Source organism: Papio anubis, chromosome 1 (assembly GCF_008728515.1).
Source record: "Papio anubis isolate 15944 chromosome 1, Panubis1.0, whole genome shotgun sequence".
NCBI classification, from domain to species: Eukaryota; Metazoa; Chordata; class Mammalia; order Primates; family Cercopithecidae; genus Papio; species Papio anubis.
Window position 1 is genome coordinate 189,798,969 of NC_044976.1, and position 15,123 is coordinate 189,814,091.

Here is a 15,123-nt window from a genome sequence, read left to right on the forward strand (position 1 = left end):
CTTGTGCCATGTTGCTGTGCTGCACCCATCAACTCGTCAGCACCCATCAACTCGTCATTTACATCAGGTATAACTCCCAATGCAATCTCTCCTCCCTCCCCCCTCCCCGTGATAGGCCCCAGTGTGTGATGTTCCCCTTACCGAGTCCAAGTGATCTCATTGCTCAGTTCCCACCTATAAGTGAGAACATGCGGTGTATGGTTTTCTGTTCTTGTGATAGTTTGCTAAGAATGATGGTTTCCAGCTGCATCCATGTCCCTACAAAGGACGCAAACTCATCCTTTTTTATGGCTGCATAGTATTCCATGGTGTATATGGGCCACATTTTCTTAATCCAGTCTGTCACTGATGGACATTTGGGTTGATTCCAAGTCTTTGCTATTGTGAATAGTGCCGCAATAAACATACGTGTGCATGTGTCTTTATAGCAGCATGATTTATAATCCTTTGGGTATACACCCAGTAATGGGATGGCTGGGTCATATGGTACATCTAATTCTAGATCCTTGAGGAATCGCCATACTGTTTTCCACAATGGTTGAACTAGTTTACAATCCCACCAACAGTGTAAAAGTGTTCCTATTTCTCCACATCCTCTCCAGCACCTATTGTTTCCTGACTTTTTAATGATTGCCATTCTAACTGGGGTGAGATGGTATCTCATTGTGGTTTTGATTTGCATTTCTCTGATGGCCAGTGATGATGAGCATTTTTTCATGTGTCCGTTGGCTGTATGAATGTCTTCTTTTGAGAAATGTCTGTTCATATCCTTTGCCCACTTTTTGATGGGGTTGTTTGTTTCTTTCTTGTAAATTTGTTTGAGTTCTTTGTAGGTTCTGGATATTAGCCCTTTGTCAGATGAGTAGATTGCAAAAATTTTCTCCCATTCTGTAGGTTACCTGTTCACTCTGATGGTAGTTTCTTTTGCTGTGCAGAAGCTCTTTAGTTTAATGAGATCCCATTTGTCAATTTTGGCTTTTGCTGCTGTTGCTTTTGGTGTTTTAGACATGAAGTCTTTGCCCATGCCTATGTCCTGAATGGTACTACCTAGGTTTTCTTCTAGGATTTTTATGGTATTAGGTCTAACATTTAAGTCTCTAATCCATCTTGAATTAATTTTCGTATAAGGAGTAAGGAAAGGATCCAGTTTCAGCTTTCTACTTATGGCTAGCCAATTTTCCCAGCACCATTTATTAAATAGGGAATCCTTTCCCCATTTCTTGTTTCTCTCAGGTTTGTCAAAGATCAGATGGCTGTAGATGTGTGGTATTATTTCTGAGGACTCTGTTCTGTTCCATTGGTCTATATCTCTGTTTTGGTACCAGTACCATGCTGTTTTGGTTACTGTAGCCTTGTAGTATAGTTTGAAGTCAGGTAGCGTGATGCCTCCAGCTTTGTTCTTTTGACTTAGGATTGTCTTGGCAATGCGGGCTCTTTTTTGGTTCCATATGAACTTTAAAGCAGTTTTTTCCAATTCTGTGAAGAAACTCATTGGTAGCTTGATAGGGATGGCATTGAATCTATAAATAACCTTGGGCAGTATGGCCATTTTCACAATATTGATTCTTCCTATCCATGAGCATGGTATGTTCTTCCATTTGTTGTATCCTCTTTTATTTCACTGAGCAGTGGTTTGTAGTTCTCCTTGAAGAGGTCCTTTACATCCCTTGTAAGTTGGATTCCTAGGTATTTTATTCTCTTTGAAGCAATTGTGAATGGAAGTTCATTCATGATTTGGCTCTCTGTTTGTCTGTTACTGGTGTATAAGAATGCTTGTGATTTTTGCACATTAATTTTGTATAGCTAATGACACGGTAAGGTATTTACAACACTAAGTGAAGAAAATTAGGCTACTAAATATATAATGTGATTATGCACAAGCATAGTGTTTTGGTTTGGATATTTCTTCCCTCCAAATTCATACTAAAATTCAATCCCCAATGTGGCTACACTGACCAGTCGGGCTTTTAAGAGGTGATTGGGTCATGAAGGCTCAGCCATCATGAGTGGATTAATCCATTCATGGATTAATAGATTAACAGGTTATCATGGGAGTGGGACTGGTAGCTTTATAAGAAGGGGACTAGCAACCTGAGCTAGCATGCTACCACACTCAGTGCCCTTACTATATGACTGATACCCTGTACCACCTTGGGACTCTGCAGAGAGTCCCCACCAGCAAGAAGGCCCTTACCAGAGGCAGACCCTCAGTGCTGGACTCCTCAGCTTCCATAACTGTAAGAAATAAATTCCTTTTCTGTATAAAGAAATAAATCCCTTTTCTGTATACCAGGTTTCAGGTATTCTGTTACAAACAACAGAAAATGAACTAAGACACATCCACACACACATGCATACACGCACAGAGTCACACACCACCATATACCCTCGATATTTTTCAAGGATATAGCCCAATCTTACAAATACCAACATTCTTGAGTAATATGGTAGCATATAATATTTCTCCAAACTTGTAAAGACTTGGATCAAGGCCTCCCTGAAATGTGGCTTCTGTATGGTCACCTGGGGTCACTGTGCACATTACCTTTATAGCATGCACAACATATATTAGTGTCTTAGCAAGATAACAAACTACAGTACTTCATGGAACCATCATTATCACAAGATCTCATATATGTTAAATCTTCCGTTGCTGCAAGTCTACTCTCTCTGCATAGAAAAAGATTTGCACGATACTAAAAAGTGTTAATAGAGATAATTCTTTGAATAATGCATAATTTTATTTATCTACATTTTCCAAATATTTCTACAGTGGATATAGATTATGTTCATAACATCATAAAAGCATAGAAACCTGACTGCTTTAGTTACCTCAAAAATCATCACCAGTGTCTCTATGAGGTCCTCGATTTCTCATCCCCTTACTGGCTCTTATCTGAATCCTGAGATGTATGCTCACCTGGGGGCTTATTTCATGAATTATTGCAGGATACAAATGGAGCTCATACTTCTCATTTTGGCAACATTCTCCAGAAAAAGCTCTATTATACCAGAACCCCTCTTAACTCTCTGAAAGTCCTGCAAGTTATTTTTTGTGAGGCTTATAAAAGCCTTCAGAGTGGAAGAGATGGCTGATCAATTCCAGTCCTTCTTGACTAGTGCAAACCTGAGTGATGTATCTGACACCAACCATTAGCCTGCCCTAGGCCACCAAGACAATCAGTTCCCCTGCACCCAGACAGCCTCCCAAGCTATTCAATGACAGCCAGACTATTATAGAATCACTTTGTCTCAGAGAAGTAACTACGCAAGCAATTGAGGTCTACCAAGGAAGACTGGGATGCCTTTAACAACATTTAGAAAACAGATTACAGCAGAAAGTTATTTTTAAAACCATCAAATAGTGGCAATATAAATATTTATTCAGAAACTAAACACTTGATAGCTGAAGGACCCCAGGCCAGTACATGGCCATCATTAAGTCAGGGAAAGGCCAAAATGACAAGAATATCCCATGAAGTACAGACATCTAAGAATGCCTCCAATCTACTGGCCTTGGCAGGAGGATTGATCTGTGTGCATGCGTGTATCTCCTGATCTTTCCAAGCTTACTGCCCATGGGCTTAATTCTACCAGAAAAGGAATCTGTAAGAGCCACAGTTTTGTACCTACAATTGAGACAACTGGAAGTCAGTAAGCCTAAATTCTAAGCAGAACAAAAGAAAAAGAGTATACACTAGAAGAACTACCATTATGGAGACAAAGGAGGAAAAACCTTGAAGAGACACTAAGCAATGTAAGATTTAGGCATCACTGAATGACATTAACGAAATAACTGGTTTGTTTACTAGCTGGTTGATATTGAACTGATTGTGGGAGTATAAGAGTCAAAATCTTGGTTTTAACTGCTGGCTTTCAAATATAAAATATATATAAATAGTCCCAATTCTTTTTATATATAAATAGTCCCAAATATATAAATAGTCCCAATTCTTAAGATACATACATAGAGAGGCTTAAAAAAAAAAGTCCTACTGATGTTTAAAATTATTTCTGATTAGGCTTTCTACCACTCATTTCATTATTTCATTTAATCTCATAATGAGATTATTTCATGATCTCATTCAAACTGTGCCCTGCTCAGTTTGCGTCACCCTTTACTTAGCTTTAAAACATACTTAACTTTGATTGCTCAATTCAATCCCTCACCTCTCTTCTATGTCTCTTATTTAATGTGCAATCACCATTTCTTCAATCATTTATTCCATTATAATTGTCAATCATTTTTGCACTTTTTAAATTTGAATGTCAAATTAAAAGCCTACAGTTGTAAGAATACGGGAGTTATTATTTGTCAAAGTAATCAGAATATTAATTATGTATGCCCAAATAATATTGATGTAGAAGATGTCATCTTTAGGCCTTTATTCCTCTAATGATTAATTAAATAACCTATAAATTGGTTTATAGAGAGTCAAGGGATTAAGGATTTGCTATTCGTTATAATAACCACATTCCTAAATTTATGTCACATCAGTCATTCATTGTGCAACTGCTACAGTCCAGCTCCATGCTCAGTTTATGTCATAACACCTGATATTAGAAACCACATAGTCTTGAGTGGCAGGTTGCCTATACAGATAAATAGTCATATAAGAGAAATATTTTCTAAAAACCAAGGGGAAATATGAAGAAATAAATGCATAAACCAGGTATGAGAGGTCCTCTGAAGATTTGATGCTTACATTATAATAGTGAAACTTGTAGTCAAAGCTATACATTTATTATACAGCAAATTAGTTCTAAATGGCTTATTGTTAAAATTGCATTGAACATCCTTTTTTTTTTTTTTTTAAGACAGAGTCTCACTCTGTTGCCCAGGCTGGAGTGCAGTGACACATCTTGGCTCACTGCAACCTCCACCTCCTGGGTTCAAGCAATGCTCCTTTCTCAGCCTCCCAAATAGTTGGAACTATAGGCACCCACCACCACGTCTGGCCTGCATTGAGTATTCTTAAATAATAAAGAAGATTCAATGGAGAAACAATACAATATACATGACTTTAGGAATCAAAACCTTCAACATTTAATTCAAGGAGAATATTTTAATTATACATGTTCTGAGAGAAAGCAGCAAAACATGTTTTAATAAGGTCCAATGTTATAAGTGTTATTTAGGGTAGTGATTAATTATTTTGGTGGAACCTCAATATAAAAATTTAATTTCAATAAGTCACATTTTCCTAGAGGAAAAAAAAAAAACTTGGAAGACATTTCTATCCAACAAAACTAAAATTATACACTTCCAAAATGTATTAACAGTTTATCAAATCATAAGATCTATGCTATGCTAGTACATTTTTCTTGAAATGGTCAAGAGACCAGGCAAGATTTCTGTATCTTCAAGAGGAACAAGTTCGATGCCTCTAGCAAAAACTGGAGTTATTAGGTAACCATCTGTTCATAGTTCCATACCAAATCTCACTAAGAAAATAAAGTCAGAACAAAATTTTTTCTATACTTAAATTGACTTGATTGGTTTGGCTGACCTAAAGATAAGGGTTTTTATGAAAAAGCTATAAACCTTTAAATGCTAGCTGCTTGCTACAAACCAAGTAGAAATAATTCAAGTGATGAGTGAATTTTAGCACTCATAAGAGCATTCAATTTTTTTATTTCATTTTCTGTGAATTAACCACCCACCCAACCCGACAAAATCCCTAGCCATCCTTTGTTTTGGTATAGCATAGTGTTGGATTTATTCAGGATATGAGAAGACACTCATCTGCGCACAACACATTTGCTATGAAAAAAAAATTTTTAAACAGATGTATTTGTAGAAAAATTTACAAAGGTGATTGAAGATGAGAAGCAATTCTAATATAAAGAGATCAAGAAATAGTGACTGTTTTCTAAGTTGCACAGGGGTTAATGGGAAAGTTCCTTATGGGGTGTTCTACATTGGCATATGAGTGGCATGTGAGAAGTCAAGGAAGGTCAAAGTGAATTTGGCAGGAAGCGGAAAGGAGTGCCAGATCCCAACTAGGCGAACTGGGACCAAGTGGGCTAATGTTAGGCTTCCTTCTCCAGGTGGGCAAATACTTAATCTAGAAACCTCAAATATTTTCCACAAAGAGCAGGAGAAGTGGTGAGGTATAAGATGGAAAAACTTTTAAACAGAGAAATGAAGAGAACTCTAGTGTTATTTATGAAATGCTAAGGAATAAAAACAAAAAAGTCCTCACCTAAGAAACAAGGAGAGTAGAAAAACAAAAACAAAAGTAAAAGTCCATCCTTGAGTGAATAAAACTGGGTGCCGCAGAGTAGTCAAAAGGCCTGTTACTTAAGTAATTCAGAAAACATCCAAAAAGGAAGTCAGGGTGGGTTGACATGGTGGCAAAACAACACCTGAAGATCATAATCAGATTTTCATCTCTCTCTTCCCAAGTTTATCTCTGGTAGACACATTAATGAGCAGTTAAAATGGAAAAAAAAAAACCTTCAAAACAGAAAGTGGGAGAAAAATCAGGGACCATGGTAAATTATAAATTAAGAACCAATTATAAAGATTACAAATCCTTTAATGAGTTTTAAGATTAAAAGGTGAGATTCTATCACATTAAAACTGAGTCCCAGGCCTGAATTTCCTAAAATACCCAACAAAAGTTTCAGACTTTAATAACCTGTCTGATTTGAAGCCTGGGCACCAGGCTATTACATGGCACCAACCTGGGCACCATGTCTATTACATTAGACATGTATTGTATGCAAAGCACAGCACAGAGTTTGACTGGGTGGCAACCATTAGGAGGTGAAATGCAAGTATTTTCATGCAGCGTAAAAATCACAGGACATCTATATAAACCTAAAAGAAAGTCCTAAATAGTATGATGCTTTGAAGCCATTTTCCTTCATCCTACTTCAGACAAATTGACCATCACCTACTGAATCAATGAGATATAATTCATTTTTTTAATCATTCATTCAATAATTACTGTTGAAAACCAGGCTGTTTTAGGGTTGACAAACAGAGCAATGAGCTTAATAAGCCAAGTTCTTATTCTCATGCAACTTGTATTCTCAAGGCCCCTTGATTATCTTATGACAAGAACAACAGACATAAATAATATAATTAATATATTAAGAGTAATATATACGGCAAAGAAAAATAAAGTTTGGTAAGTAGATGAACAATGGCGTGTGTGTGTGTGTGTGTGTGTGTGTGTGTGTGTGTGTGTGTGTTTGGGGGAGGGCTATGCAACTGTAAACAGAAAAGTCAGCGAAAGACTCTGCTTTATGGGGCATTTGAATAGCAGAGACCTGAAACAAGCAATGGTTTGATCCATGCAGCTATCTTGGGGCAGATCATTTCCTACATGAAGAATGAGAAGTGCAAAGACTCTACAGTCATGTTTCATTGGCCTGCTAAATAAATAAGGAATCCAGTGCAGCTGGAGAGGACTGAGAGGAGGAGAAAAAGGGGAGGAGATGAGTGTAGAGATGAAAAGCTGGGGGCAAGACTGTGCAGGGCCTTGGAAGCCATGGTAAGGACTTGGATTCACTTGTTTAGTTATGTGTATTCAGAGCTAGATATTTACTTACCTAATAAGCCACAAGATTCAGCATTTCTTCTAACAGCACTTCTTAATGGAAAATCTTTCCCTTTATTTATTTTTTTAATTTTTTTTTTGGAAATGGAGTCTCACTGTTGTCACCTGGGCTGGAGTGCAAAGGTGCGATCTCGACTCACTGCAACCTCCACCTCCCGGGTTCCAGCAATCCTCCTGCCTCAGCCTCCTGAGTAGTTGAGACTATAGGCATCCCCTACCACGTTCAGCTAATTTTTGTATTTTTATTAGAGATGGGGTTTTACCACGTTGGCCAGGCTGGTCTCAAACTCCTGACCTCAGGTGATCCACCTGTCTTGGCCTCCCAAAGTGCTGAGATTACAGGCGTGAGCCACCACGCCTGGCCCTTTCCCTGTATTTCTAATAGCTGACTAAGGTATCTTTTTTTTTTTCCCCTTGCAAAACTTTTTTTTTCTAAACAGGAAAAAAATCAATTAATTAGTATGATAATGATCCAAGAATGCGGTTTCCCAAAAGGCCAGTAAATGTCACAGTTGCTAAACTGTGGTTAAAAAAACCAAGATGTTCCTCTCAGTGCTTCCTGAAAAGACCTTCAGCACCCTGTGATGATGATGCACTGGAGAAGAGGAGGTAAGGAAAAGCAGCTGAAAAGAGATGCCCGTCAAAATAATTTTAAAGTTGAGATGTCCCTGGCATGAAGCCAAATAGCTCATAAAGCTCTAATGTTCCTGTCTTATCCTCCAGTGCCCCAGAGACAACAGTGAGAAAATATCTGGGAAGAAATGCATTCCCCCAGGTTAGGAGTCTAGCTTTGTGTTTTGTTGTTTGAACACACATAAATCCCATATGTTCTTCACTGATGTTTATTTAATGCAGCTGAAGAAAAAAGCATTTAAGGTTTTTACACATAAGGCATCACATGAGGAGTTGTAAATGAAAACTGTATTTTATGTTTATATATGTATATACGCTATAACAGAAATATATATATAATTACAATATAGCTGGAATTACTTATTTTCACATTGCCTGGGGCAGTCTTTGATTACTCCTATTACTCCAGTGAAAGTATTCATAGCACCCCCTTTTAAGTCTCAGAAATGTCTTGTACTGAACAATAAATTACATAGTCACCTTATCTATGGCTCATGTTCAAAAGAAGGCAAGTAATAAAGTCCCAGCAGACTCAACTCTAATTAGGATTATTTTGCTTTGCAAAATATTTTAATTAGACCAGTTTTTAAATAAAAGATATTGAAAGTATACCTAATAAGGCCAAAAATGAAAAACATCAAAATGCAGCATAAGGAAAGGGATAGATGTTTGAAAGAAAATCTGCCTAAATTGTATCATCTTAAAAGGAATGGCTAAAATACTCTTTTAAAACCAAGTATATATATTTGTGACCACTGGATAACTTTAGAACATCTAAATTGTCAGTAAATGTTTATAAAATGCCCATATGTGGAGTTGGTCACTGTGTTACAGTCTAGTTAGATAAGATAAAAAACACAGTGCCTTTTTTTCAAAGGAGCTTATAATCAACAAGAGGAGATATGTAAACAAATAAATACAAACAAATCTCAGGGCAGTATCATAAATGCTATGATACAAATACACATAGGGTATCAACAGAAGCACTAAAAGGGGAGTTGGGAGAGAGACCAGGAAGGGACTCACAGAGGCCCTTTGGGAAGATTTTAAGGAAAATAGAATGATTGAGCTGGCTCCCTAAAAATGAGAGGGGATGGCAGGTAAACACAGGAGGGAAAGTGAGACATTCTAGACAAAAGAAATCACTTATGCAAACGGCAAAGGCATGAAAAATCTTTGAAGATAGTGCAAATCATCTAGAATGGCTGAAGCAAGCGGTGGGACCAAAGATATAGCTGGAGAAGTATTCAGAGATCAGACGGGGAAGCTAAATACAACCCTAAATTAGCTGAACTTTATTCTCAAGGCTCTGAGAAGTCGTTGAATAATTTTGAGGATATAGGCAAAAGGTATATCTGTTTTTTAGAAAAATCACTTTGCAAGCAGTAGCAAAGATGAATTTGAGGGTGACCAGGCTAGAAGTAGATCTGTTAGGGGGCCACTGGAGTAATTCAGGCTTAAAAGTAACGCTCAGCACTTTAAGTAAGAAAAGAGAATAGTTGCAGTCAAGCCTCCCTTAAAGAGGCTTGAGCTAGAAGTACAGATTTGGGAATCAGCAATATTTTAAGTGGTAGTTGAACGATCACAGACATGATCTGTCAAGGAGAAAATATAGTAAGAAGAGAATAAAACCAGGAGTAACCTCTGTGGGATCCCAGTGTTTAGAGGCAAGCAAAAATGGACGAATGCTCAAAGGAGGTGGAGAAGGAATAAAGAGAAAGAGGGAAGAGAGCCCATGAGAGAGGAGTGCCGGCTTTATAAAGAGAGTGGAATATAGTCTCAGGAATAAGAGTGTCCATTGGGCTTGGCAATCAGGACTCTCACTGATCTTTGCAATAATTAACTCTATAGAATAGTGGGTTAGAAGCCAAATTTCAGTTGAGGAATTAACTGGAGATGAGACAGCAAAGATGCAAAGCATAAATTACTTTTTTCCCAAGAAGGCTGACCATGAAAGGAGAAAAGTAGGGCAGCAGATGAGTCTTTGTCACTGTTTTTTTTTTTAAATTTGGACAGACATAGATATATTTATAAGCTGATTTTTAAAAATGTGATGGTGAAGATGATGATTCAGGAAATAAAAGGCTAAAAAGAGTACATCCTCAAAGGAGGTGAGAGTACAGATAGGAAACCATCCCCTACCCCCTTGGTCAGGAATAGTATCTCAACAGAGAGGATAAGAAGGGGGTGTGGCTGTGAATACAGGTAAGTTTGAGGGATAGAAGACAAGAATCAATGTTTCATAGTGCCCATTTATGGCCCCCATTTTCTCTGCGAAATCTTCATTGAAAGTGAGGATGAAAGTGATGAGTCAGGTGGCTTGAAGAGAGTGCTAAAAGTGTAACATCATTATCATGGAGAACACAGGAAGTTGCTAATTACTAAGATACTGAAGCACTACTGGGCGGCAGTTGAAATTGGACTAAGAGGAAGACCATGAATATATTGTGGCACCAGTTCACACAAATAGACAAATATCTCCAAGCTCTTCAGAAGCCTGTGGGGAAAGGAAAATAAAGACAAGCAGTAAATTTTAGCAGTCCTGGAGTTTCAAAAGGTGGCCAAGTTAATCCAAGTGGAACTGAAGTAATAGATAAGAAAAGTAATGATGGATGTACATGTGCTCACCCGTACACCTTATGGGCTCTAAGGTTTAATGCTGGAAGGGGAAATAACAGGAGGCTCCCACTTTAGCAGCAAGGCCCAGACACATTTTCCAACCTAGACATGTCAGCAGTGAAGTGGACACTAAATTTCAAACCTTCAAAATAGAGCTTTTCCGTTAATTTCCCAATTGGCTTAAAATCTAAAGAGGATGAAGGGGGTGATCAGCATTCTGCAGGCCCTTTAAAAGGGTTTACAATTTCCTAGTAAAACATTTTTTGATGACAACAAGAGCCAGACGTCATGAAACTATGTGCTAGCTCAGACTGAATGGAGAGCAAAGATCTCAAGGAAAAGTTGCTTTCAGGCATTGGACATGATATCCGCATGGACATTGAACACTTCCAAGTTGAAGGTGAATTGGGGATGGAGACGAAAAATGTAAGCCAGGTTCTAAAGATCCTGAAGAATGCAAGGGAGTGACCTGGAACTTGGTGGTGACAGTGAATATAAGGAACAGGTACAGCTGGCACCACCTAGGCCTTAATGGAAGACTATGAGAAAGTGAAGGAATAATCTTTGGAAGCCACAAAAGGAGAAGTGGGCAAATGTCATACCCAATAAAGGCCCTCAGATTTTTCCAGTTTGGGCTAGAATAAATATCCTTCACTGAAGAAAGCTAAAGGGTAAACAGTAACCTCAGGGGAAAAGCTAGATTTTATGTTTATCTAAGGCAAACTATAAAATGTTTTGAGAAGACAGTAAAAATATATAGAAGACCAATCCAAGGAGCATAATGGAAAGGGTGGAGAGCAAGAATAGAAGCCAAAAAGTGTCTGGGAACAAGCTGTCTCATCCCATGCCATCAGAACTGACTGTTGGCTTTCCAGTAGGTTGGATAAAATGGGAAATGATAAAAAAAAAAAAAGAAAGAAAGAAAGAAAGATTCATGCATACCATAAACACTTTATATAACTTAAAACATAAATGTCCACACATGTGCCAATCTTTTGATGTAAGGCCAAGGTCTGTTCTCTGCATATGGATCTGCTGATCAGAGTTATGCATCTTCTGTCTTACATAAACCACATCCTTCATCTATGATTTCCAGTTTTGCTTTCTTTACAGTGGAGGGAGAACCTGAAGATACTTGTGAAATAATTTGAATGCCAAACTTATTCAGATTTTTATAATCCCCTCCTCACACACACACACATTCTTTTGCCATTATCCTGCCTACACCTAGTCAATAGCAAAGCTTCTGCAGCTAACATTTATCAAGTCTTCTCACAGCATTCAGGTTAGTTTTCATAGAAACAAAACTCAAAGTCTTTTTTGCATTGGATCAGTTTAATTACTCTGTTTATTCAAAGTATATTATTCAAATAAGTACGACTGGCTAAATGGGTTTGGGAACAAACGCAGCACAACTGTCCCTCGTAAAGAAGACAGGTTAATTGGTAGGAGTAAGAGACATGGACAACCTAAAGAGAAGCCTCTGGCTAAACACATCTGTGTGCTGAGAGTGGCAATCCTTAGGTTAATCTTGAAAGTCAGCAAAGAGATCAATTAAGAGAGCTTTAAATGTACAAGGGACATGATAGGTTGCATTTTGAAGAGTAGGTGAGGGTAGCAGGGATGAGAACTGTTAGCAACTGACTTCAGCTTTCCAAGAGGTGAGCCGGTAGAAAGATTGATTTTTTTCAACTCCATGTGCATTCTTCTTTCTGTCCCTCAGTCCCTTTACTCCTGTGGCTCTTCTTGTTTTGGAGAAGAAAAACCAGGAGTTTAGGAAATGAGGTGGAAGAGCAGTAGGAGCTCTAGAAAAGGAGTCTGAAACTCCCAGTCACCTCTGGGTCCCAAGCTAGTTCCATTTACTGCTTTTCTTTCAGCCTTCACATCTAGGAATTCGGCCCACTTGCCTCTTCTCCTATGTACATCTGTTCTTTACCTGAGCCCTTCTGTCAGGTAAATGGGAACTAATATTCATATTCATTCTAATTCTCTGTCCCTCTCATTCTCTCTCTTTCTTCCCACCAGTTTTTCAGAAAGGTAACTCCTCGTAACCATCTATAAAGGGAAAGATAACAAAACTAACAAAAACAGAATTATCATAGGTTGGAGAAATATTAAAAGCATGAGTGTTAACTGTCAGGGGGCTAGACCTACCCTACTGTAAACACCATCACTAATTCTCTTTTTGTGTTTTTCAATACAAGATATTCCTTCCATGAACCGAGAAATTCAGCACATGTTCTCCATATTCCTCAGTGAGGAGTCCTCCTACTTGGGAAGTCTTACCCCAGCACTCTACAGCATAGATTTAATAGATACTCAGGGTAGAGAATATCTATTAATGTTTATGTTATTTATTAATATCTATTTATAAATATCTATTAATATTTATGCAGGCTGCAGGCTTTGGCACTGGATCCTCCCCACTCCTAAGCCCTCTTCCCTCCCCTCCTCACCACTTCTTAATTCGTTAACTTCTCTTCCTGCAACTGAATTCTATAGTACCTCTTTTGGAAAATCTTTTCAACACTTCCCTGCTGCTAAAATGGCAATTTATGGATCACCCACCATTTACTGAGCACTTAAACTATGGTTAATCAGCGTGTTCGGTGGCCCATAGGTTTCAGGCATCATCTTGTTTAATCCTCACTAAAGTGGTATTACTATTATCATCACCATCCTCATTTGAAAGATAAATTAACAAGACTAGAGAGGTTAAACCCAAGGTCACATAGAAAGTATCAGAGCCAGGATTTCAATCTAGGTCACTGAAACTCCAAGGCTGGGTTCTTATCCACTACACTACACTGCCCCTTCCCAGAACACCCAGGCTCAAGTGGAATACATATTCGCAATTTGGAAGAATTTTCTTATGATATACGTACTATCGATGATTTCCTTCTCTAACAATTACTCTCATCCATGCACCACAGGAAAAATAAGCTTAGGGCATTTGCCTAATAGTTTGGAAATAATGTTTATTTGTTTAAGACAACAAGGGGAAAATCAGCCAAAGAAATACACTCTTTCTAAACCACCGTATTAGGAATGATAGAAAACAGTATGTCTGCCCTCCATGAAAGCAATTCCCACTCAGTATTTTCCACAACCCTTCCCTGTAGGCAAACACACAACATCTGTAACAAAGTGAGGGTCAGGGAAAGAGAATCATGCAATGAGATAGGGAATGTTGGTAAACCAAAGCCATGTCCTGGAAAGTTAAATAATTCCAACTTACTTTTTTGGTACACTTCTTCACAGTGTTGATTAATTCTTGTATTACCAGATCCACACTCTTCAAAGAAGGCCCTTTCAACTTTACAATCTGTTTCTTGACTATCGCTTCAAATGCCATGTCTGGAGTAAACAATCCTGTCCTGAAGGTAAGAAAGCAAGCAGCCCATGAGATTTTTTAAATTGAGTAATATTCAAAAATCTTTTGAAAAATGTTTAAATTAACATCCTTTTTAAATTAAGCATGTAATAGACCAAGTTTAAAAGTTACATAGTGATTTGTTCCATCCACAGCACTGCTATAATAATATTTTATTTTATTTTATTTTATTTTATTTTATTTTATTTTATTTTATTTTATTTTTTTTTAGAGACAGAGTTTCGCTCTGTCGCCCAGGCTGGAGTGCAGGGGCCCGATCTCAGCTCACTGCAAGCTCCGCCTCCCGGGTTTACGCCATTCTCCTGCCTCAGCCTCCCGAGCAGCTGGGACTACAGGCGCCCGCCACCTCGCCCGGCTAGTTTTTTGTATTTTTTAGTAGAGATGGGGTTTCACTGTGTTAGCCAGGATGGTCTTGATCTCCTGACCTCGTGATCCGCCCGTCTCGGCCTCCCAAAGTGCTGGGATTACAGGCTTGAGCCACCGCGCCTGGCAATAATATCTTTAATATTGCTAAACCATAATAAGTTCTAATCTATGGAAGATTAGTATTAGCTGAAAACAGTGCCCAAAATGTTTATATGGCACATCTTGTGACCCTTAACTAATATTTAACTGTAATTTGTCTTATCTCACTGTTTCACAGCAATAAAAAGAAATGCTACAATAGAAATGGTGTTCTCAATTTAGATTCCTATTTCTAAAAGATTCCAAAATCAATTCCTTTTCCTTTGTGGAACAGCCAGTGAGCTTCACTTTTTATACACTAAAATAGTAGATTATACAATTTATCCATTCCAGGACAGCTATATTACTGTCAGCCTGACAGTTCCCACTCTGAGGTCCTGGGGTACTGGGAGAATAAGACAGTAAGGGGAGTTATGAATTAATTTTAATATTTCAAGATGC

The 15,123-nt window shown here is 38.1% G+C and overlaps 1 protein-coding gene across 13 annotated transcripts in view; it reads right to left on the reverse strand.

Moving 5' to 3' along the window:
* The window catches only part of DNM3 (dynamin 3), a 566,482-nt gene that overhangs the window by 351,551 nt on the left and 199,808 nt on the right, over positions 1 to 15,123 (reverse strand). For all 13 annotated transcript variants that reach the window (XM_031662793.1, XM_009194141.4, XM_031662781.1 and 10 more), the window contains one exon: positions 14,062 to 14,200. In XM_031662793.1, coding sequence (XP_031518653.1) covers positions 14,062 to 14,200 — 139 coding nt within the window. The remainder of the gene's footprint in view (positions 1 to 14,061; positions 14,201 to 15,123) is intronic.